At 38.9% G+C, this 24,836-nt stretch overlaps 2 protein-coding genes across 4 annotated transcripts in view; both read right to left on the reverse strand.

Moving 5' to 3' along the window:
• Positions 1-1,148: 1,148 nt before the first annotated feature.
• LOC122351262 (interleukin-1 receptor type 2) lies at positions 1,149-7,294 on the reverse strand. Its single transcript, XM_043248208.1, has 10 exons — positions 6,984-7,294; positions 6,780-6,855; positions 5,717-5,987; positions 4,810-4,975; positions 4,560-4,737; positions 4,397-4,447; positions 4,246-4,311; positions 3,885-4,020; positions 3,155-3,288; positions 1,149-2,806 (listed from the first exon to the last, which is right to left on the reverse strand). The coding sequence occupies exons 1-10, from the start codon at positions 6,999-7,001 to the stop codon at positions 2,667-2,669; spliced, it is 1,236 nt and encodes a 411-aa protein (XP_043104143.1). The 5' UTR covers positions 7,002-7,294; the 3' UTR covers positions 1,149-2,666.
• Positions 7,295-10,893: 3,599 nt separating this feature from the next.
• Positions 10,894-24,836, reverse strand: part of map4k4 (mitogen-activated protein kinase kinase kinase kinase 4) — a 28,669-nt gene continuing 14,726 nt past the window's right edge. The window contains exons 17-27 of one of the 3 annotated variants that reach the window (XM_043248585.1): positions 24,016-24,124; positions 23,206-23,415; positions 21,723-21,828; positions 19,378-19,545; positions 18,465-18,608; positions 17,395-17,529; positions 17,208-17,308; positions 15,521-15,670; positions 14,983-15,142; positions 13,596-13,735; positions 10,894-12,800 (exon numbers count right to left, since the gene is read on the reverse strand). In XM_043248585.1, coding sequence (XP_043104520.1) covers positions 12,717-12,800; positions 13,596-13,735; positions 14,983-15,142; positions 15,521-15,670; positions 17,208-17,308; positions 17,395-17,529; positions 18,465-18,608; positions 19,378-19,545; positions 21,723-21,828; positions 23,206-23,415; positions 24,016-24,124 — 1,507 coding nt within the window. In that variant the 3' untranslated portion in view covers positions 10,894-12,716. Of the gene's footprint in view, positions 12,801-13,595; positions 13,736-14,982; positions 15,143-15,520; positions 15,671-15,718; positions 16,618-17,207; positions 17,309-17,394; positions 17,530-18,464; positions 18,609-19,377; positions 19,546-21,722; positions 21,829-23,205; positions 23,416-24,015; positions 24,125-24,836 lie in introns of those variants that run through there. The other 2 variants (XM_043248586.1, XM_043248587.1) reach the window with 2 other exon arrangements.

The raw sequence follows: 24,836 nt of genomic DNA on the forward strand, positions 1-24,836 counted from the left end.
GTTCTGGGCTAAGTTCCTGATTGCATTTGCATACTTTTGTTTTACTGGTCTCCACCTCTGTGTACTCCTCCCCTTCTGAAACATATAAACTTCACACTAGCATGTTTCAGTTCGATTTTTTGCTTGGAGATTTCTTGAAGACTTCTTGCAGATGACTACAGCAACGAAATAAAAAATGAACTCCTGCTTTACCAAGAATCTCCTGGTCTCTTCTTAAAAAGAAGCAAAAAAAAAGTTTCCAACACCTTCTTGCAAGAATAAAATCCTTAAAGTTTGCCTCTTACCTTTGAGAGCTGTTTTTTAAAATTGTCACAACAATTATAAATAGCATTATGGTCAGTCAATGGACTGTTGCTAATACTAATAGAGATTATTATTTCTCAATGTTTTAGAGATTAACCAGTAGTCGATTCTAGATTGTTTTGACCTGTCTTTGTTATACCAAGTGTACTATATTAAGTCGAATTTATCCATAAATGCTGTAAGACTCAAGTTTGGAGAAGCTGCTTTCCTTGTGTCGATCAAGCATGTTACTCATTGTTACGTTAAAATCATCTCCTAAATTCAGAAAAGCAGTGGGATACTTAAAACGGATGAAAGTTTTTGGTGTAGCATGGTCAAGAAAGTACTGTTTTTTCCCAACAGAGTTGTATTCATAGATGTTAATAATAATTACTATAAATGTATTAACAACAACTGCCATATTGAAAGGGGAACTATATAGCCCAGACAAGTTAATATAATAATAATAATAATAATAATATACACATTATACAATGTTTTATCCATCTCTGATAATACTGGGTTGCTATAGTCACACTCGTGGCTACAAGAAAAATATAAAAGTTGAAATATGAAGTTAAGTCATATCCAGGAGAAATGGATGTCATTCCCGCAACATAGCATCTCAAGGCCGCGTAATCATTACCTTGACAAAACAATATTTTGGCCACGTTCCCACATCATAGTCATAACAAAATGGTAAATCTAAGGATCGGTGTCGGCAGATACAAAAAATAAAATAAAATAAAAAAATTCTGTATTGGATTGAAACGGTTAAAGTGAATATATATAGTGAAAATGGATAAAACTGTGGCCATAGATGTAAATGGCCAAATTACAAAGCAAATTCAAATTAGAAGCAAGTATAAGATCTTGGGTATATTTATTCATTCCTCATTGGACCAATTATACAGTACAAATTATAAAAAAGTAATTAAACATATTAGTGAAGATCTAGATTATTAGTTGGTTCTTTCTCTAATTGGCCACATTGAATCTATTAGTATGATTAGTAGATTTGCCAAAATTAAATTTATATTTGTTCCAGATGTTAGCATAGACGTTCCAAAATCTACATTTGATTTGCTGAATAAAATTATTAGAATAAAATTGTTAGGGAAAACAAGTATTAAACTTAAAATAATACAATCATCCAAGACAAATGGTGGACTAGGACTTCCAAATTTCAATTTTTTTTACTTCTGCCACCCAACTGAGTCCCCGATCTCATGGATCAGAGAACTCACACATACATACTGAGTCAACACTGAAAAAAGCCTTTGTATGGAAGAATGGGCTAAAGTAATGGTAAAAATTTGGAGAACTATACAAACATCATTTAGTATCTCTGTTGTCTTAGAGTTTCTCAGTTGTTCTCTTCCTGCACTGACCTTGAACTATTCTGACTCTAACTGTTTGCCGCCTGCCCCTATCTCTGCCTGTTGTTTGACTCTGTCTCTGCCATTGATATTCCTGTTCGCTGGTTTTCAACTCTGTATTTTGGTTTGTAACCAATAAACTGCTGCAAATGGATTCCTCTCAGTCTGACGTTTTGCAACAGGAGGAAGTCTGCAGTGAAATACATCTTGTGACCAACTTTAATCAAAAGGAAAATTATAACTATAGTCTTTGAACCTCACAGATAATTGCAAAATGGAATTCATTCTGCTCATACAAGGGTTGGAGAATCTGTCAGAGTTTGTCAGTATGTATATTTTGTAGTCACATCCAAAATTAAGAACCTATTGGAAAGAGGTATTTGAGGCTCTTAAAAAAATCTTTCATAATGAAATCCCTGAAGATCCCTTAGTTGTGCTTCTGGGTGTATGCCCAGACGGCCTTGAGGGTAGATCTAAAATATTCTTACTACAAATTCTACTTGCCGCAACCAGTAAGTGTATTACATGTGGATGCTCAAACACCTGACCTTCCATCATATGATGCCTGGATTCAAAAAGTGTGGGAACTGTATGAAATGGAACAAATCACATATGCATTACGACTTCAAAAAAAGATTAAAGAGGTGGGTTGATTTTACAATAATGAGCTATATAATAAAGAGCATGGTCACCCTTTTCTATTAATCTTATTTGTTTTATCCCATTCATTTATTTTTATTTCTTTCTGTTCAATTTTGGTATTACTAGGTGTTTTTAATATTTTCATTTTTGTATAACATGTAGGATATAATTAAGACCAACTTAATGTTAATGTTGTTGGAATTATATGGACTTACATGATAAATTGTGACAGTGTATTTCATGCAATGCTGTGGTTCAAAATAAAAATTAAAAAGGGATAAAAAAGTTACAAAGTAAAAAAAAGATTAAAGTTATGGAAACAGGATGAGGATAGCTGCATTGTTGAAGAAGTGGAAGCCATCTTCAAATGGCGCTGTTCTGTCGAGCCAGAACATAGTTCCTTCGTTTCTGTGGCCTCTTGCACAAATGATATGCAAAAACACACAGCAGTAGAGTAAAACAGGAGGAAGCAGCTGCTATCACCAGCCACACAGACTCCGAGTCTAAAGAGAGGAGGGAGAAATCCAATAACACACATTTAAACACCTAAACTGACATTTTTTTTTCTAGTAACACTTTATTTATACTGATTGAAATTCTCTTTACATTCACATAGCAATTAATATTACTTGGTAGTATTAGTATTAATATTATTAACATTAGCTTTCATGGTTGACCCCAAAAAAACATTGCCACAAAATGCTGGGTTTACTGGCGACCAAAACACTGTTGTCCTGTAAATGAACAGCCAAAACCCATCCAAAGTTTTCTTTTTTTATAAACACTCACTAAACAGCATTTATTTCGCTACTGACATGATCTTTTCATTATTCTAGTCGGTGGGTACATACCTTCCAACTTGATTTGAGTGACAACCTCCTGTTTCTGGTCTTTGTTTTGACATATGCACTTCAGTTCTGTCCCGTGGTCCTCTTCTAGGAGCTCAAGGATAATCAGCTGCACCTCCAGATGCTCGCCTGAGATACTGAAAACACATGAGGTCATGTGATGCTGAAGTATAGGATAAAGGTATTCTCCATTTTGTCAGGACTCTGGTCTCTGCAGTTCCTCTTCTTGTGTTGTTTCACAGAGCTTTTTGCTCATTTCTCTTTGGTCCGAACTCTTGCCATGTTGTCTTTGATTTCTCTCATCTGTGTGTGTTTACCTTGCCTTCAACCTCCTCTGTCTGGATATTCTGTAACCTATTGTCGTTTTTTTTTTTGTGCTTTCTGATTTTCTTTTACAAAGTTCATGTTGAAATGACTGTGCTCTTTGCTCACACCTAAGCACTAGTTTTCAGTGCTTCAGAAGGAGAAACTGGAGCACCCAGAGGAAACTCACATTAACTCCACACCAGGAGATCAGAAACTCCTGACTCAATGACTCAGATAAATATATTACTATATTAGTTTACAATGATATTTCTGGATATTTTCTTTACTGATTTCTCAGATGAGGAAGCCTCCCAAAGACCACTGTGTGCAGGCTACTGTGTAAAACTATAAACCATTCTTCAGATGTATCTCATGCACAGCTCTCTCTCAACAGTTTTCAGAAGGATCAATGTAGGATCGAGGTTACCTCTTTTCAGTCTGAAATGCACGTTGACCCAGGTAAGAGTTTTCAAGTGGCTGTTCATTAACCATCCATGTCACATCTGTGGACTGAGTCAATTGGTTTCCAACAGACACCATGCACTGGATCACCAAACGTGCGCCTGCAAGTTCACTGCAATATTAACTGTCTAAGAATCACTACATTAAAGTACATTTAAAAGCACTGGCCTCATTTACTCACTGTGGAAAGGTTCATACAGAGTATTAATGGTTCAATGCTTAAAATCATATGCCATTTTCATTTAACAAATTGGTCCACATAGTTGAGAGATGAGGTTGTGCCAAAAAACCCATCATGGAAAGTAAATTAAGTAGTGCTGACTCACCTAAATGACTTTCAGTGAAGGATCCGTTTGCAGGAAAGACAATGTAAGGCAATGAATGACTTGGTGCTGTAAGAAAATGTCAAATTGGTTATTGTAATGGATTTTAGATCAATGTGTTGGTTAAATACTTATAATTTTACATGATACTTGCATGTGAAAGCACTGAGACTATTAGAGGTGACCGCACCATCTGATCCAGGGACTGAAACAGAACAGATGTCAGGTGGTGTCATTGTTTGCTCAACCATCTGACAGCTTTAGGAAGAAAGAACCATCCATGTGGCATGGACAACACAACAAGAGGATTTATTTACCTGACACTTGAACTCTCCAGGTCCTGCTCACATTATACTGGGTATTGTTGAAAATCACACTCAGCCTACAGGTGTAGAAGCCCTCATCTTTCACAGACATGTTTCTGATGGACAGAATTATGCCTCTTTCAATTGTATATCGCCCTTTGCCAATAGGGAGAGCTGTGCTCTGAAAATCCTGAAAATAAACACATTTTTCAAACATTTCGGTCCTTTTAGTTCAAATAATTATTTACACGTTTTCCATTACCTTGTACCACTTTGGGTTTTCTGACCTCTGGAAGTATCTCAGATGGGGACAGATGATCTCGGTGTCTTCTCCCGCGTGTGCTGTGTAGGGCATTACAGTCATGTTTGGCACCTCTGTCTCAAAGATCATTACTGTGATACTCCCAGTAAGGCAGAACGTGTCACTCCTGAGAGAGAGACATGTGACCAGGTATGGTGACCAAAGTGCGCACAAACACACACACCATGAACACACACCCAGAGCAGTGGGCAGCCGGGGAGTAGTTGGGGTTTTAGTGCCTTGCTCAAGGGTAGAGTGTTGGTTTTTTACTCCCTCCACCAACTATCCCCGCCAAACATGGGACCTTTGACTTACAGGTCCGACTCTCTATCCATTAGGCCAAGACTACCCCCCAACTCCCTTAGACCAAGCCAAGTCCTACAATTGTTATCAGTTCTAAAGTATATTTTAGATGCTGCCTCTAATAAAATATCAAATAGTGATTGCTAACCTGTGCAGCACAGCAGCAGTTTTCTTCAGTGTACAGATCTTTGATTCCTAAGCATGATAATACAGTGTTGTCAGAACGTAAAGCAAGATGTGCAGATGTGCACACTTTGAATTTGTTATTTACTATTTATTAAAAACATAAGCGGTCCTCACGACTATTTCTAGTGACTAGTGATTGTAGCATCAGATTTTGTAAGCTTTCCATTGATGTGTGTATTTTTTTTTACAGATTTTGGCCCAAATACTTGAAAATGCTTTTTCAAAATATCTTCATAGAACACAATCTTTACTTAATATCCTATTGATTTTGATCCATTCAACGTATTGTTGTACACTGCTACAAATATAGCTGTGCTGCTGGTGACTGCTGCTGTGTGTTTGTAGATGAAGGTGAAGTGTGTTGTCTGTGAGATCTGACCTGAAGGTGTAGGTGTAGGTTCCGGAGTCTGACGGGTGAGACGGGAGGAGCAGGATCCTGCGCTCAGTCAGCATCACCCCATCTCGGCCGCTCACTGCCCTCTCAAGGCTCTTGCTCCTCATGCCGCTGTGACGAATGTGGAAGGTTGAGCTGTTGTCCACTCGCAATCCCCTGTAATTCACAGCATCTTCAAGAAAAGGAAATCCAATGATGACCGCTTCGCCTTGAACTCGATAGTCTGGCATCTCTGGGCCCACGAGCACACAACTGTCTGAAACAACAACCACAAAATCACTGTACTGATTCTAGTCATCAGTGTCAATATCATTAAAAAAACTAATACTAGCCTAAACTAAAAAGAGAAAAAAATTGCAAATAATTCCAAGAAACAGAACAAAAATACAGCTGAACAAATAAAAGAATGTTGTGTTAAAATAAAAATATTAAAATAAAATAATAAAATTGTATCCTCACAACCATGTTCATTCTTAGAGAAAAATGGTATCTGTGACGATTTCCAATCAGGATTTAGACCGTACCATATTACTGAGACTGCTACTATCATCTGATCATGGATGTCTCTCCTTATTAGTGCTTTTAGATCTCAGATTTGCATTCAACACGATCGGTCACAACATTCTCTTGAAGAGACTAGAAAAATATGTTGGCATTATCTGACCACCATCAGTTTGTAGCAGTAAATGAGGAGGTATCATATTGCTCGCAAGTGAACTATAGATTACATCAAGGCTCAGTACTAGGACCATTACTTTTAGAGGACACTTTACATGATACCTCTGGGAGACATTATCAGAAGACATGGTGTTAGCTTTCCCTGCTATGCTGGTGATACTCAGCTAGTTCTTTGCAGCCTGGTGATACACACCAAATTCAGAAACTACCAGAATGCATAGTCGATACAAAAACTGGATGATGAGTAACTTCTTAATGCTAAATTCTGAAAAATGATATGTTGTATGAGAAGAGAGGATGTGTGGAAGCTGTCCTGTGCACAAACTTCATCCATCGATACAGTACAAGTGTTGTATAAACTCATCCTTACCCTTTAGAGGCAAAGCCGAGGTCAGGAATAATCTTAGAGAAAACATGACAATACATGTGCTGCCATCAAAGAGACCCTAGCAGAACACATCATTAACACAGTCAGTCAGATCAATTTAAAGAAAATATATGACTTTAATAAAGTATTCTTTATTTATAGTACATTAACATTAAACCGGATGGATTTGAATGATCTGGCTCTCACCTGGCTGTTGATGATCATGATGATGAAGTGAAAGAAGCAGGCGCTCAGCAGTGCTCTGTGTTTCTGTGTCTCTTATGGACAGGTTCCCTTCATGCCAAGCTTCCTCATCAATACATGGAAACTCCACATTTCCACATCAGCGCACCTCTAAACATGCAGAGACATTCAGAGGTTTACTGGGCCTGTTGGAGAAAATCCGAAACTGCGCTGACCTGCTATATGAGGACACACAACGAGATGTGCAAGAAAACACACCAAAGCTGTTCAACACGTAACACATTGTGTATTTGGACTGATGAACATTACACTGAGTCTGGGGTGGATTGAGCACACAGTGTGGCTATTATTCATGTGTTTGCATGCGTTGCGTGATCTTCCTGATGCAATCATGATGTTCTAAAACAAATGCCTGCGTTTGTACATTTTGGAAAAAAAAAGAGGAAACTGATGACACATTGGTAGTTCCTCTACAGACCTATGGTTTTATATATATATATATATATAAACACATAGATTTTATAATGTGTGTGCACTATATATAATTACGTATATATAAATACACAAATGCTCAAAAAAGTAATATTCTGGATATCTATACTGATATGGATTGGGATATGCGTTAGGAACATAAAGATGCCACATCATTTGATGGAAAACAAAATGATTAACCCACAGAAGGCTGAATTCAAAGACACCCCCAAAAATCAAAGAGAAAAATCCCATCTTACTGAAATTTCTTTGCAGCAATTGAGAATGGTACTCAGTAATTTGTGCTTGCATGCATGCTCCTAATGGTGTGCTGGGATAATTCCTCCCAGATCTGGACATCACTGAGCTTCTGGACCAAAACCTCCTAACCCTGGTATCAGCGCCTGCATACTCTCTCCACATGAGGCCAGGCATTGAATGGCCAGAGCCATTTTTTATTTTACAGGAGACCCAGAGTACAAGATTATATTTTTTTAGTTCATATATTTAAGTAAACTTTTGGATAAACAATGAAAGAAACAAAGAAAAAAAAACAGCTGTTTAATCTCATTTCATAGAACAAAATGTATTAATAACAGGAATGAACACCTAATAACAGGAATACCTATCCAAACACTATATGATTTTTGAAGGAATGTGTTATGTCCATGTAGTTCATCACCAACAAGATGGAAAAAGAGTGGAAACAGAGTACAGAGATTGAGAATGTGGTGGAACTACATATGTCCTTTCTGTCAGCATGCCATGGTGAGTGCTTCTGGCTCCTGAGGTCAAACAAAAAATGTTTAGTTGCAAAAAGCACATCTAACAGTGTGCTAGAACTCTATTCATAGAAACATACTGACTCTTTCTAATAAGACTTCTGCAAGTATTGTAAATACAATTGATACATTTACAATATAAGTAACTGTGGTAACTGTCAAACATAAAAAGATCAAGTAAATCATATTACATAAACTAATATTCTCACTATTAAATCAATGCACCAGAGTATGCAATATATATGATAACCACACAGGATACTAAAAAAATGTTAGTGATTTATGAAGTATGTGTATTTTTTAAAATGAAAAAATAACATTTTCAATATTTAATGTTCTGTGGACAGAAATGTTACCCATGATTTTATATGTATAAAATATACATATACACTACACACACACACACATACACACTCTAGTATGATGGTGGTATTTCCCACGTTCTCTATGAGTAATAGTTACATAAATCAGTGATGTTCAGTCATTTTTAACAACAGCGCTCCCTAATACAGATTATTCATGAACACATATGGCATTAGACACTTGTCCTGTCATCAGTTATTTTCTGATGTTGAAATCTCACGAGTATAATATATTCTTGGGTACTTGAGCCATTATTTCTCAGTTCCGACAGAGACAAGATTGCATGTGCTGGGACTTCTTCCAAACGAAAGGTCACAGTCTTCTTGCCCCATCTCTGTGGTTAGTTTTGACCACCAAACACTCATATTTACTCACATTAGTCATAGTGAAGTGTCACTGTGTAGGACTACAGTTATGAAACACAACATCTGCTCCTTTATTGTGCCACACTGTGCCTCTGTGACATTTGAAGAACCATTGTTATATTATTTAACAACTCCTAATGAACTACTGCTAACAAAGACAGCAAGAAGTTTCGGCACATGGATTACACAAGGTCCAGAAGTGGGCCAGATCTGGGCCAACACTATGTTGCTCTTTGGGAATAGTTCACAGATAAACATCAGTGTGTGTGTGTGTGTGTGTGCGTGCAAAGATCTACACACAGCAGTGATTGAATCATCCATCTGAATTCTGAATCTGATCAGGACATAATCTTACCTTAATAGTAATTTTACATAAGCTTACCCACATTCAAATGCTGATTTCATGTTCAGATATTCATGCAGTCCCTATTGAAAATGTTGAACGTTCCCATGCAGCATATCCTGTATATAATGCAAGAGGTATGAGCAGATGAAATGCAGTGCTGTGTTTCTCATGCCTTGTGGTCATGAATCACTTTTGTTGCTGCATTACTAGATAAGTGTAACAAGTAGCAAATGTAACAATTATGATGGAAATTATTCAATAAAATCATTAGATTCACTGTAAGTCTTTAAAATAGTAATAGTAATAGTGTGAGTGAGTGAGTGTGAATGTGAGTGTGTGTGTGTGTGATATCTGTCCAAAGAGCGCATCTAGGTGTTCTGGTGTCTGATGAACATAATCTCTGTGTGCTGATCCACCATCTAGTCTGGATACAAACTGAGAAACAGATTAAGAAAGAAACAAGATTAATATTAGCGTAGACGCCATTCTTTTTACGATGTCACAAGTACACCGTGTTTTAGGAGTAGTGTTCCCGGTTCCAGCTGATCTAATTAATGCAGCCTAAAAATCCTTTAACGGATTTGAATAATAAAAGTGTATTAGTTTGTTATGTGTAGGCTATGTTAAAAAGATGTGTCTTTAATCTAGATTTAAACTGGCAGAGTGTGTCTGCCTCCCGAACAGAGTTAGGGAGATTGTTCCAGAGTTTAGATTTTATTTGTTATACTGCTCTTACATAATGAAACTTTTGCCTCAATACTGTTTTACCTGTGTTCAAAATCAAGCACTGCTTTCAAATCATGAACAAAGGGATCAAAATTATATACACTATCAAGCAGTCAGTAAACAATACACCAAAAAAATTGAAAAACATATAGTTCTCAGAGAGAAACTGTGCCCTCAACAGACGCGAAGTCTTGTTTTGCCCCAGCCAACAATTCCCAGCGTTTACTACTTACCTCCCTGTGTTTGATCTTGGACAATTCCTCTCTGTTGATTGTTTTACTGCTTGGATATATAGACTTTACCTGATCACTGCTTGTCCTGACCATTGCCTGGTACTGTTTATGATTTACCTTAATGCTGTTGTTGATACTCTATGATTAATTAATAAACACTGCTAATGTCTGCATCACAAAGTTCTCAAATAATCTGCCATCTTGAATAAATTACGTCATTTGGAGCCAGAGTCTGCACAGACTGGTCAAAAGGTGGAGCCTCGGTATCAAACTCAGGCAGACCCAGTAAGCCACGACACACCCCATTTGTATAGCACCAAATTACTACAAACTTATCACAAAAAGGGTGGGGTTTATGACCTGTACTGCAGCCAGCCACCAGAGGGCGATCAAAGAGTGTGAGACACACCCAGTCCATGCATTTAGTCTTAAAGAGACAGTAGCCTAGAAATAGCTACTTCTGTCTGGTCTGCTAAACAACACCGCAGCTTTAACAAAGATTAATTTGTATTTAACTTATGCAATAAGCTATTTTGTGTCGTTTTACACTTATTACATTTCTGCACCTAACAACAGACATGAGTGCAGAAACACCAGAAACACAACAAATAACAAAGGCATCACTTCTTAAAGTAAACCCAATTTATTTCCAAAGAAAAACAAAGGACCATCAGGAAAATACAGGACTTCCTGTCATATAGAGAGAGGACATACGTTACAGTGCCACGACTGAAAACAGACAACCAGTCAGCCAAGAACAGCTCCAGAAAGTCAAAGCAGCGCTGAGGAAACACCATCCGGATTATTATCACCCATTAATTAACAAGAATTATGGCTGGAAGAAAAAAAAAAAATTTCAAATAAAACACAGTAATCAACATCAGATTTACAAAACTTTGCTCATTTAAACCTCTTTTCTTTTTTCCAGGTGAATTTACTTCAGGTCACTATATCAGGGCAAGAACTGAAACATCACAATCGCTAATTGTGTTTAACTCTATGAAGAACTGAGAAACTCTCAAAGTTAAAGCTTAAAAACAAAGCAGTTTTCTTTCGTGGCTTTTCTAAACACGTTTGCTTCACTCTTAGTGTTTGCCACTGGCACGATTCAGCTTCCTTCTTCTGACAAATCTCACTGAAATTCAACAGCATTGCTGAAATCTTAAAATGATCTAATGCTAAATAACACAAGAAACATAAATATAGAACTTATAGAACATATAATCTATAATGTGTGTGGGGAGAGATTAACTAAACAGAGAAAATACCTCCAGTAATCATAACAGACATCATCCAGCAGATTCACTGCAGTCAGCAGAAGTGTGTGTGTGTGTGGTTTATAGGGACGCAAATGTGTAGTATTACAATTTGGAGGTGGTTAATGAGGACACTGCCAATGTCCTCATAATTCAAAAGGCTTAAAAAAAACGTACTGACGTTTTGAAAATCTAATAATATCAGTAGTGTCCTGTAAGGGGTAGGTTTAGGTGTAGGACAATAACACATACGGTTTGTACAGTATAAAAACCATTACACTAGTCCCCATAAACCACAAATGTGTGTGTATGTGTGTGAGAGAGAAGACAGAACAAAAGCACCGGAAGCAGCGTCTCTGAACTTTCATTCGTAGTCCTGCCTTTCATTAAATAAACACAGTTGAGCTTCAACTCATAATAATCACAGTCCACGACCAAGATGGTCTTTCACATCCGACTGAAGGTAGCGTTTCATCAGTCCTCCATTTGTGATGGTGATGACATCCAAGTATCTACAAAATGTATTGGTCAAGCACACAAAAAACAAACAAAGAAACATACAAAAGATTCAAAGGCCAGGTTTATGGTCTGGATGTGGACAGACCAGATGTTTCCAGGTCCAATGCATGAAATGGCAGAACTAGTTTTCCTTCACGGTTTCTCAAAGACGCTCCTTAAAAGATGACGACGGTCAGGGTCAACACTTGAGGTTTGGATGCAGTGGAGATGCCCGATTTAAAATGATCAAGACCACGGTCATCCGACACGTGGCAGAAGAAAAAGAGGGTAAGAGCTATAAAAACAAAACGAAAAAAAGAAAGCAGAAGAGACAGACAAGATGATGAAAAGGAGAGCCACAGGACAGTCGTCACTAACAGAGTGTTTGAGCGGTCTGCATCTGCTCTGAGGAATCCTGCACATTACTGGAACTACTCTGCTCAGAAAGAACCCATTTAACAAAACAAACCTAGAAATAAATACAAGCCATAAATAAAAAATGCATGACAAAAAAAAAAGCCATTTAGTGTTTCACCATTGTGAGCGAGAGACACGACAGCAGCGTTCCCCTCAGCGGAGTCAGATTTTATTAAACTCTAGAGAAAGACATTTACACAGACTAGCAATAATACTGTAGATACTCGAGCCGCTCCTCAGTGTGTGTGTGTGTCAGTCCTCAGAGCGTCAGGCGCTTCTTCACCAGCTGAGAAGAGAGGTGCGTCCCAGCGTCATGAAGTACACCTGACTCGAGCCCCCGGAGCGCACCGAGGCGAAGAACACCTGCACAACACACACACACACACACACAGATAACAGATCACATGCTCTCAGTGATGCTTCCTGTTAGACTCTCACTACTGTTAAACATGCAATTCATACATCTACATCATTCTTAAAGCAAAACTGTGGTAATTAATTAATTAATTAATACATTTAATTTCGATTCAGAATGCTACACATTTCTTTGTGACATAAAAACATATTGCTGCTCTTTTGTTGGCTTTGGTTGCATTTAGTGTCTTCATTTATAAGTAACTAAATAGCAACATGTAAATATAAATAACTAAATAAAAAAAAATGTAAAACAAGCCTGAATCAAATAAATGAGTAACACATAGGAAGAAATCTCTTCCTATGAACAAAATAAGGCGATCTTTCCATTTCAAATGAGAGGCAACCACCATATCTTAATCATGATCCAATGCAACATTGTTCAACATATAATTCTATTAATAGATTATATCATTTTAAAATATGAACCAAAAACACAATGGTCTGACCTCAATTTCGTAAAACTATACAGAAAATATGTCTGCATGGATTAGAAACAGCAGACGTAATCTGAATGAGACGCAGATTCACTCTCAGCTTAAAGCGTTTCCTTGGTTACTGCAGTAAACAAAGCACTTTAATAGGCATTATACAGAGACGAGATGAAAAGAAAAAAAGAGCATCTGAACATTTTCCTTAAGAAATATGAACTCCTAACTGAATCAGTCCGGCTTTAAATCATCACATATTTTCAACCGACTGATTTCACAGCAGAAACAGTCAAAAGAGGATGCAAAAACGCACCTTGTCATTTCTCTCGCACAGAAACTTGAGTCGTTGAGCTCTTTTGTGCATGAAAACTCCATCCAAGTGTCCCGTTTCCACAGAGCGGATCTCTATAGCCTTCTCTCCCCAGCCCATGATCTGGTTAGAGCGAATATATGCTGCAAGACACACAGAATACAGGTGAGTCTTGTCGTCATCTGGAACTACTCACTGATCGATTGCCTTAATGGATATTCCAACATAAAAACACAAGGGCGTCGAGGAAAAAGCAGCAGTCTGACTGCGTCCAGCTTTGTTCATGATCACACCTGATGCAGAACAGGCCAGGAACATCTGAGAGCATGTGAAATAAGACTGAACGAACCACTAGTGACTCTCAGACAGTCAATTGAGTCGGTTCTAAAACCATTACTGCAAATTCAGACAAATTCTTTAAGTGCGTTCAGGAAGATTAAGAAGCTTCTTCACGAGTTATTACACAGAGTGTTTTGACCGTTGTCAGCTGTTAAAACAATGCTATGGCATATGTTGAAGTTTACCTTACTGAAAAATCAACAGTATTTTGAAATAATTTTTTCAAATCTATTGAGACTTACTGATATAACAAATTATAGTGAAACTTCATTCAAATGTAAAGCTTGTTCTGTGATCATTAGTAAATCTCCATCTCCTGCTTTCAGATGGAGAGCCGTAGATCACACAATATCACGCTTATCACAGTTGAGTCATCTACGATTATGAAATAATTCGTGTTTTTCAGTCATTCTGTCAGCAGCGAGACACACTGAACCAAGTCTCTGAAACCATTTTAACAAAATTGTCTCAACGAATGAGGAGCCTGAGACCATTGATCCCATAAATTTACACAATGGGCCATTTAGAGAGATCAATAAATTAGCAAATAAATAAACGTATATCCACAGTAAAATAAAGCGATTCAAAAACAACAAACTAAAATAGTTTAAGTTTCTATGTGGAGATGGGAGTCCATAACAAATGCAATTTGCTTTAAAAAAAAAACAGATTCCATGACAAAATAGAAAAAGAGAAAAATTATACTTTAGAGATCGAAGGAATATGACAGTCAGAAGAGAAAAAGATGTCAGGAACTACTCTATATTTCTGATGTTTACCTTTACAGCTGTTCAAGGACTGTATTTTTAAATCACACGCAAGGACTGCTTTTGCTTCCTGTGCATTATACTATTTGTGTTGTTTTATGTTTTAACTGAAATGGTTTAATGAACAACCTGATTCTGAACTCCTGTGCCAATCCATCTCAAGATATTCAAAATGTTTAAATCTCAAGATCATTAAAAGCATTAGCTGTGGCTCTGCTAGTCCCAGCTCATTTAGATGAATCCTCATATTGTTTTAACACTCATCTGACGAGCAAGGCACGCACCGACGGACGTAGGCATCTCGCCCCACTGCAGCACCACGTCTTTGGTGATTCGGCCGTAGGTGTTGACGTACACGCCCTCGTCCTCGTAGCACACCAGCAGTTCTATCCCGTCCGTGTTGGGCAGGATGATGATGGCGTGCGACTGGATGCTGGTTTGAATCTAGAGGAGAGAGAGGAAGGGTCAGGAGCACACAGAGGACCAAGAACTTGATTTTGCAGAGTTCTATGTGTTCCTGGTTGAACATCTTTGTTGACCCTGAAACAACACTGTGATTAACCAATTGGATTTGAAGAAACAGTTTATAGTTTTTGTGAAGTTTAGGTTTCCTATCAGTGTTTGGTGTTTGTACATCAGTGTCATTCATCTATCATTAAATCTGGACATTACTCGTGGGTAAGGTTTGGTTCAGGTGTAGAGATATGGTCAAGACTACATTTTTGGATTAAAAGGTTGTTCCAGGAACACGTCGAACTCAGTACAATGAGAATGTGCCACCTTGGATGAAGAAGATCAATGCTCCTCTGTGTCACTACATACGTGTGTGGGCAGGTAAATGTCGTAGACAGCTCCCGAGTCCACATCCACAGCATGAAAGCCAGAGCAGGAGCCGTAGATGACCTTTAACCTTTGGCCTTCTTCAACTGTGAGGTCCACCAGCAGCGGCTTGTGCACCAGATCGCCGAAGGACTGCCACACAGAGAGAAAACAGTCGCTCGTTCAAAGCGGTCACTTTAAATGCTTGGGCTAGAATCTGACCAGCAGTTAGAGTTTCTATCATTTATTACAGTAATATCGTGCCTCTGTGTAGCTGCTGTTAACGTTGTTGAGTGGACACTAATATACATACATCTGAAAAATATAAATCTACAATCGTGTAGATACAATCATACAATCGTGAAAAACATGAATTTTTCTTTTAACTTATTTCAAAAATTAACTTATTTGCACTCAATACTTGGTATGGGCTCCTTCAGAACAAACTCCAGCATCTGTGAGGAGTGAATGAAGAGACCAATCTGTGGCTCTGCTGAGACACTTGAGCTTCAGCTCTTCTGTGTTTCTCGTCTCTCTCTTGAAAATATACCATATATTTCACATGGGGTTCAGGTCAGTCATGTTGACTGCTATGATATATCTGTGCTTAATTAGTCAAAACACTTGGAAGTGGTTTTGGCATAGTTTGAAGGTGCTAGGGTCCTTAGTCTTCCTCTGGAATCAAGACCTTGATTTACAGATGAAATGTAAAATTTGCTTTTATTTGAAAAGAGAAAGAGTCCAGATATTTTTCTCCTTAGCCCAGTTAAGATGTTTCTGTTTCAAAGCGTCTTGACAGCTCTTTTTCTGAAGATGTCTGAGCGTTGAGACTCCAGCTCCAGTACCTCCTTCTGAAGCTCTCTCAAGTGTTTAAATCAGCTTTATTTGTCGGAATTCTCAAGTTTGCGGTCATCCCTGTTGCTCGAACACCTTTTTCTACCCCATTTCGTTCTTCCAGTAAAGCTTTGATACAGCCAGCTCTTTCAGTAAGGACCTTCTGTGACTCAACCTCTTTATGGACGGGGTCAGTGATCATCTTCTGGACCATTGCCAAGTCAGCAGTCTTTCTTGTTATTGGGGCATCAAAGAACAAGAGATACCTATGGATTTTATATTGTAGGGATGATCATTTAATGAAACTCAAATATAAATATGTATATGTAATATTCAGTGTTGAGAAAAAACCTATTCTATTTTTTTGAGATGTACCTGTAAAACGAAGCCCCTAACACCCCTAAATAAACTATTCTGATCAATTAAAACAACAAATGCTAACACAGGCTCTCTTGCAAATGTAGTTGTAGTAGAGCGAATGTAGTTTGAGAATGTAGTATAGTAGCTGCATATTTAGGTTGCCAAATTTACACCAAAATAACAAACATGTTATTGCCACACATTCTGAAGTAGAGGACAAACTGCTAAGAACAAGAAAAGCAGTGTGTTTTATGCTGAACTAATTCCAGATGAAGTAATAGTTTGGCAGGAATGTGGTGAAGCTCTCTCCTGTCATTGTAAGAGAAACTTCAGGACTCTACACAACCCTACAAACAGACTCGTCTGAATTAATTTATATGTTTTAATGAAGACCAGAGAAGACTGGTGTAAAAAGCAGCTCTTTGTCCTCAGAAGTGTCCGTTGAAGTGTGTTATTCAGCAGGCAGAAGACCAGACCAGTTCAGAACATCACTCACCTTGAAAGCCATGAATTTATGGTAGGGTTTGGGAGCCCAGGCATACACCTCCACCGAATTCTTCAGAGCCAGAACCAAGAACTTGATCCTCTCGTACTTCACTACAGCCCAAACAAAGCATCAGATCAAGGGCCAAGTAAGGAGCAGAAATGAGACAGCTGTGATATGAAGAAATATGAAGACGTACCGACTTTGTAGTGCACGCAGCCCTCGAGGTCTCCTACTGTGGTCCAGCCCTGCTTCTTCTCCACCTCAGGGTCATTATGGAGGATCTTGTTCCTCAGCCAGGAGAGATAGTACACCCGCAATTTATTCTTCTTTCCTACAAAGAAAGAGAAAAGTGCTTAAGTTGTCTCAGAGCGTGTCTCTGAATGGATGGTCTGCTCTCGCTGGAGAGCTTATGGGACGTACAGGAGAGATATTTGATCTGAGTTTGGTACAGTACAGTCAAGCCACAACAGTGCGTTTGGAAGTGTTTGGTGATTCTTGCCAGTTCGGTACAAACTATGATGCTCAATATTACTGGAGAATTATTGAAATTGGCTGATAAAGGATTAAAATGTAAATGTTTTGTGTTGTGGGTCGTTGTAATTCATTAAAGAATGCCAACACTTACTATAGCTTACACCAGTGAGCATCAAACGTCACAATTGTAAATAAAACAGTTTTACATACCAATTCATTCACTCAAGTGTAATATTTTACAAATGGATTATGAAAACTTAAATGACTTAAAAAAACTTAAACTTAATTTTCTAAGAATTAGAAGATTAGAAGATTTTGTAATGAATGACTTCTCTACATGTCTTGTATTTCTAAAGCCAGACAGATCAGGATGCCACAGCTCTTTCAAAAGCATCTCTGAGTGTAATGGAATATTTCACCATGTCTAAACATAATCAACTAATGCGTAATAATAAAACAGCATTTGCACAATTTCTCTGTTTTGAACTGATCACAGTTTCCACATCACACCACCACAGACACGCAGAAACAGAGGAAGTGCAAAGTGTGTGTGTGTGATTGAGTGAATGGGTCTGTGTGTGTGTGTGTGAGAGTGAGTGAGAGTGTGTGTGTGATTGAATGATTGAGTATTTGTTCACATGTGTGAGTGATTGAGTCAGTGTGTGTGTGTGAGAGAGAGTGAGTGAGTGTGTGTGTGTGTGTGTGTGAGTGAGTGTGTGTATGTGTGTGTGTGTGCCAGACCACACAGAGGATGTAGCAAACACGCTCTATGCCCGCCGAGGCCAGCGGTACCTGATATGGTCACCAGCACATTGAGTCCCTCCAAAACGTCCATCTGCTGGAAGCGTCTGCGGCTGATGAGCGGGTAGACCTTGCCCTGACCACTGCGGTCCAGCAGCATGAGGCCGCTCTCGGTGCCCACCAGCAAATTCACTCCTGCAGAGAAAACACGTCACACACACACACACACACACACACTCAAGATCACCGCTCAAAGACTACTTCTCTTTTAAAAACAGAACTGATACACACACACTGCACTGTGTGGAGAGAAGTGAGAGCTGAGGTAGAAAGATGTTTCTGAGGCAGAGAGAGTTATTTGGATGAAAGATCAAACTTTCATTTTCTTTGGAAACATATCAACTAGTTATTCATTCACAATAACACCAGGAACATCTGATAATCCTCACAAAAAATGAATATTTGTCTTTCTGCACTCAATTCATAGCTCTAGTTAAAGAATAAAGTGTCATTACGCCCCGCATCATTCTCCTGAGGACCTTGGATTTATAACCTTTTCTTACAGTGCCTTAAATAATGAATGACCATTTTGATGGCAAATTGTAGAGAGGACAGTTTTAAATGTGCTTCTTATTACAGATAGACTGGTATTTTCAAGACAACTAGTTCGAAGGAAGAATAATTGACTTAATTTCTTAATACGAAATTCGAGTGGTATGACAATTAGAAATTAGACTGTACATAAATTGCTAGTAAATCATTAATACACACGATTGTTGTTAATGTGAGTCATCTGAGAACACACTATTTAAGAGATCATGTGAACACGGCCACATTCTGGAGTACTGCTGTAATTGACTTCTTTCACTCTCAATGACTAGTGAACAACTCATTAAAATAATGCTTTGCACATGTAAGACATAGAAGCCTTTGCTTCTTTGATTTCTGCTCAGGAATCACTCACCCCAGAGGGCAGCGCACAGGATCTCTGAATTAAACCTCTTCTTGTACTTGCGAATCTCTGGCGTGTCGTTTTGGGGCCTTGTGTTGACGGGATTGACGTTGACCACCGATCCTTTACGTGACGCGTCCTGCCTCAGAGCCTCCTGCAGCCGGGCATCATTACTGTAACCTGACCAAGACACAATATCCAGTCAGGACTTTTCACAACACACAACGTTTCAAAGCAGCTTCCCTGTAAACAACATCAAGTTCAATTTGATGATAATATCTTTAAAATCACATTTAGCAGAGTAGCGCTGGACGACACAAGCCATCAGGCAGCTGAGGTATTCTCTATAGTCTATAGTGTTTACTGCATGTATGCAGATAAGTCTGTAATCTCAAAGAGAAAAAAAACATTTACTCACTGTTTCTGATTTTGTAATGTACTTTTTAGAGTCCCCATTATTTTACTTTTTTATGTATTGAAGTCTCTAAATTAAATACTGTTCGACAAACTGTAGAGAGCAGCATTCGCTGGAGCTCACCAGGATCCAGTCTCTGACTGCAGCAATGGACAAAAGTTTTATATATTTTCTCTGGATCTAGGTGGACTAGACATTACTAAACTGTCCAACTCTATCAGATGAATATGCAATGACAAGAAGACCACCTCTGGTATGAAGCCTAGGATGGAAAGGACTACCCATTGGTCCAAATATAGTTCCTGCCCTTCACGCACCTAGAGTCTATTCAATCATGTTTTGGGTTGTGAGCATCATGATAATTCCTTAGGATCTTAAGATAGACTACAGAGATCTACCCAATTCCATTCATAATTAAGTTCTTAAACCTTAAAACTGATGCAAACTACAACATACCCATCTCACACTTCTTCATACAAGGGCTGTCAAAACACAAATTTAAAAAATGAAACAATACCAGCATTTCCCACTAGCATTTGAGCACTGTTAAGCAGACTCACGGCTCAAGACTGTAATTGATTGTAATGCTTTATTGGGTGGTTGTTCTGCACGCTTGATAAACAAACTTCAGCTAGTCCAAAACACAGCAGCTAGAGTCCTTACTAGAACTAGGAAGTATGATCACATTAGCCTGGTTCTGTCAACACTGCACTGGCTCCCTATCAAACATCGAATAGATTTTAAAATCTTATTAATTACCTATAAAGCCCTGAATGGTTTAGCTCCTCAATACTTGAGCGAGCTCTTATCACATTATAGTCCTGCACGTCCGCTGCGTTCTCAAAACTCTGGCCATTTTATAATACCTAGAATATCAAAATCAACTGCGGGCGGCAGATTCTTTTCCTATCTAGCACCTAAACTCTGGAACCATCTCCCTAACTCTGTTCGGGAAGCAGACACACTCTGCCAGTTTAAATCTAGATTAAAAGACACATCTTTTTAACTTAGCCTACACATAACACACCAACACACCTTTTATTATTCAAATCCGTTAAATGATTTTTAGGCTGCATTAATTAGATCAGCTGGAACTGGGAACACTACTCCTAAAACACGGTGTACTTGTGACATCGTAAAAAGAATGGCATCTACGCTAATATTAGTCTTGTTTCTTTCTTATTCTGTTTCTCAGTTTGTATCCAGACTAGATGGTGGATCAGCACACAGAGATTATGTTCATCAGAGACCAGAACACCTAGATGACCCCCGTGGACAGATCACCAGATCCTGATACACACACACACACACAAAAAAAAATAAGTCCTGACACAGCTGCGTTTAAAATTGAACTGGAAGTTAAGTGCTGGGCGTCCGGTCAGAGGAGAACTGACCCCAACTGAGTCTTGTTTCTCCCAAGGTTGTTTTTCTCCATTCTGTATGGATGGGGTTTTGTTTCCTTGCCGCTGTCGCCTCTGGCTTTAATAACAAATTGTTCAATCTTGTCATTATACATCCCTATCATTGTATTCTTCTATTTTATTCTGTTCAGTGCTTTGATGGCAACCTGTGTTGTTAAAAGCGCTATATAAATAAAAATGATTGATTGGCTACAATGATCAGTACTTTAGACAATGCTACTGAAATTCACACTCATGCTTTCATTTAATCTCATCCTCACTGCAAAGAGATGTAGCGAGTAGATTGAGCAAGTTTTTGAACACATTTCTAATCAGTTTTTTCTTATGTTTTATTAGATTCACTAATGAAAATGTACAGCAAAGACTGAAGCTCAAATGACTGACATGAAAATCCTATCCTGTTTATTATTACAACACCTAAATCAAAATAAAATAAAAAGCATGCTTCCAGCTGGTGTTCTGGTGTCTGGTAGTGTTAGGCTGAGGCTGGACCGGGCCTGTCCTCTGATGGCCTCACTTACCAGCATTATTGAGAGCGCTGCCGGTGGAGGGAGAGACCTGGAGGAGACGTGGGTCAATGAAGGGCGTGAAAGACGAGGAAGACTTGTGCTTCGGCACGGTGGGAGTCTGCGATCACACAGTGAACAAAGAGTGAGAAAATAGCGTAAACCAATCGTTACACCTCAATGTTAAATGCTCTGTAGTTTACTGATTCTAATCATTTTCGTAAAAAGCTTAGCACTAACAGTCTAACAGCTACAACCAAACACACAGATGACAAAACATGCTGAATGACTTGATGGTGGTTGGTGAAAAAAAATATGAATTTACTGAAAACAACAATCTTTACAAAGAGACAGAAAGAGAGTTAAGAGTGGGTGAAATAGATGCAAGCAAGCTGAAGGACAAACCTTCTGAGAAAAGCATGTCTTTTCTAGGTTTCTGGGGCTGGGTTACATGACTTTTGAATCTTTACTGTAATCTGACAGGACGCAGTGAAGAATCAGTTCCTTCTCACGAGTCGTGTAGAGAAACACCTGATATTATGTAGGGTTGTTTTAAGTTTGATTTTCAAATCAGAAAAGGGGCTGTGATCTGGCATCATTCTGAAGTGAAACTACATGACTCGGCTGAACACACAAATGCTCTTCTTCATCAGCATTTGAGTGTGTAGTTAAAAACTAGATTAGAGCGCCATCTGCTGTTAAAATCTAAGCTCCGAATACATTTTAGAGAGAATCATGATGAGTTCAGAAGATATCACAATCCATTCCCAAAACAATTCTCCAAGCAAATATGGCGTCTTAGGAATCATGTTTAGAAGTTAACAGGCTCAGTTGGGGCTAGTTCTCCTCCGACCGGACGACCAGCACTTAATTTCCAGTTCAATTTCAAAAGCAGCGATGTGTGTGTGTGTGTGCATAAAACGTCATATCATCATCTCAGTAAAGTGATTTTCTATCCGCTTCTCAATTTAACGTCTGCTTTACCTCATCGGTGAAGGGTAGAGAGCTTTCTCAGGTTTACGGCCATCTAAACTGCAGCTGCACAAAGATTCAGATGCTGGGGAAGACTGTTAGACTCTTGTGTTGTGAGTCTACACCAGATCCATTATAACGGATACGACAGCATACTATTCCAGCTACTCCTGACAACAGTATCCCTGAACTGAAACAGGCTACCAGTAGTATACTACTGCTTACATGTTCATCAGCCATACAAGCTTCCAACATAAAATTAATTCTATAAATGTGCATTACTCACATGAGCCGGTTTTATTTCAGCCAGTATGCAATTATTGGGGGGAGGAAGTCTTTTGCACATCTGCTTGAGCATGTGTTATCATATCTGATCTGGCTCATAGGTTACTTGTTAATGCTGGTTAACCCGAAGAAGCTGTTAGAAGCTTGCTAAGAGAATTAGTAGAGCGGTGAAGAGACAGCGAACCTCCCACCATCAGAACAGCAGAGAAGGTCTAGTCTGCGGCTCTACTGCGCTGCATACCTCGGATAGGCAAGGGACCCTGTCCGAGGGACTGAGGGGGGACAGGGCAGGGCTGCTGGGGACAGACGAGGACGGGGGAGAGCGTGGACTCTGCTGGAGCAGGTCGGGCAGCAGGGGGTTTCGGCCCCTCATGCAGTTCCTCTGCCCAAACTCTACAGGACTGGGACTCCAGCCGGAGCCCAGCACTGCCATGGGCCCCGCTCTCTGGAACTGAGAAAGGCAAACGTCTGGGTCCACGCATGGGCAAAGCTTTTTCCGTCGCTGAGGCAAACTTGTAATTATCAAAAGGTTTTTTATTTGAATGGTAAACAATAATCATTCTAAAATGAGCTGAACATAAAGAAATAAAGACATTCACAGAAAACAAGGACTATGAAGGTATGGTAACAGAATGGAAAGAATAACATAAATGTAGAAGTCGTGTTTTTATCCTTCATGTCAACGCTAAAGCACTACAATATAATTCTGCTGTTACATGAGATGGGATGAGATGAGAAACAGTCAAATCGGTGCGAGTCCATCCTTCCCACGATCAGTAATCACGCCCTTTTATATTAGGTGTCTTTACCTACAGCAGTCCTTTTGGTGATGTACGGCTCGACAGATGCAGTCACATAAAGTAAGCATCTAATGTGTACTGTGCACTTTCACAGTAAGTGTATAGCAGAGGTCCGGCCCTAGAGAGTAAATCTGAAGACACTGACAAGCTTGTTCAGGTGCTTGATCAGGGCTGGTACAGCAGGTAAAGACACCTACTAAAAGTGTAGAAATGTGTCCAGCAGGAGGCTGGTGTGTGTGTGTGTGTGACACCTGTCTCATGACCAGCGTGCTGTCTTTGCATGGCGTAGAAGACGCGTCGTTGTCTTGGACAACCATGGTCTTGGCTGCTTCCGTCTCTCCGTTACTGAGTCTGGATGAGCTGTGGATCACAGAATGATCTGAGCTCATTACACAAACTCTCAAAGCCTGCTCTCTGTAAAGGTTAACTGCACCTAATACACGCAATGTTTTTTTTACCCTTTGCATGTTATCGTGAACTAACGAATGTCATGCAGCTGCAGCACATCACTAACTAGATGAATTACGTTCCAATATAAGAAGCATAGGCCTAATTTAAGTCTTGCTGCCACAAGAGGGCGCATCGAGCAATAAACATTACTAATGCATATTTCTTTGAGCAATGAATAACACGGCTGTCATAATGTTCAGAAAAACTAGATAATAAATTTGATAAAAACTACCTAAAAATTCTAAACAAAACAGCATTGTGTATGCATAGCTTAATATAAAACATGAGATGCAGTGGGATGGGAGCCTTTTTTTCGTTTAACTTGCATTAATTTAACACGGCTCTCTAAACATCTCTAAACTCTTGTGAGAGTGGCAGATGTCCCTCTAGATAGAAATACCATTTCTGTGTGAAAGGCTTGGTTTCGGCTTTGACATAAACAACATCTTCTCTGCACGCATGTTCTCTTTTTCTTCTATATACTGAACAAACAAGACAGCGGTGCCGCATGCAGTGGCTTCAACTGAAATGCAATGACACCTACATCGCCGTTTCTTCTTGTGCACAGCTAGCATCAGAACGCGTAGTTTTTGCATTGGGATATGGATTTATATTTTAGAAA

The sequence above is a fragment of the Puntigrus tetrazona genome, chromosome 9 (genome assembly GCF_018831695.1).
Source record: "Puntigrus tetrazona isolate hp1 chromosome 9, ASM1883169v1, whole genome shotgun sequence".
Taxonomy (NCBI): Eukaryota; Metazoa; Chordata; class Actinopteri; order Cypriniformes; family Cyprinidae; genus Puntigrus; species Puntigrus tetrazona.

Bases quoted from the DNA above. Each gene is read 5' to 3' on its own strand.
- LOC122351262 (XM_043248208.1), bottom strand. The intron at 4,448-4,559 runs GTAAATAAATCC...GTTCTGTTTCAG, and splicing joins CTGGAGAGTTCAAGTGTCAG to TCCCTGGATCAGATGGTGCG. The intron at 4,021-4,245 runs GTGAGTCAGCAC...GTGAACTTGCAG, and splicing joins CTTCACTGAAAGTCATTTAG to GCGCACGTTTGGTGATCCAG.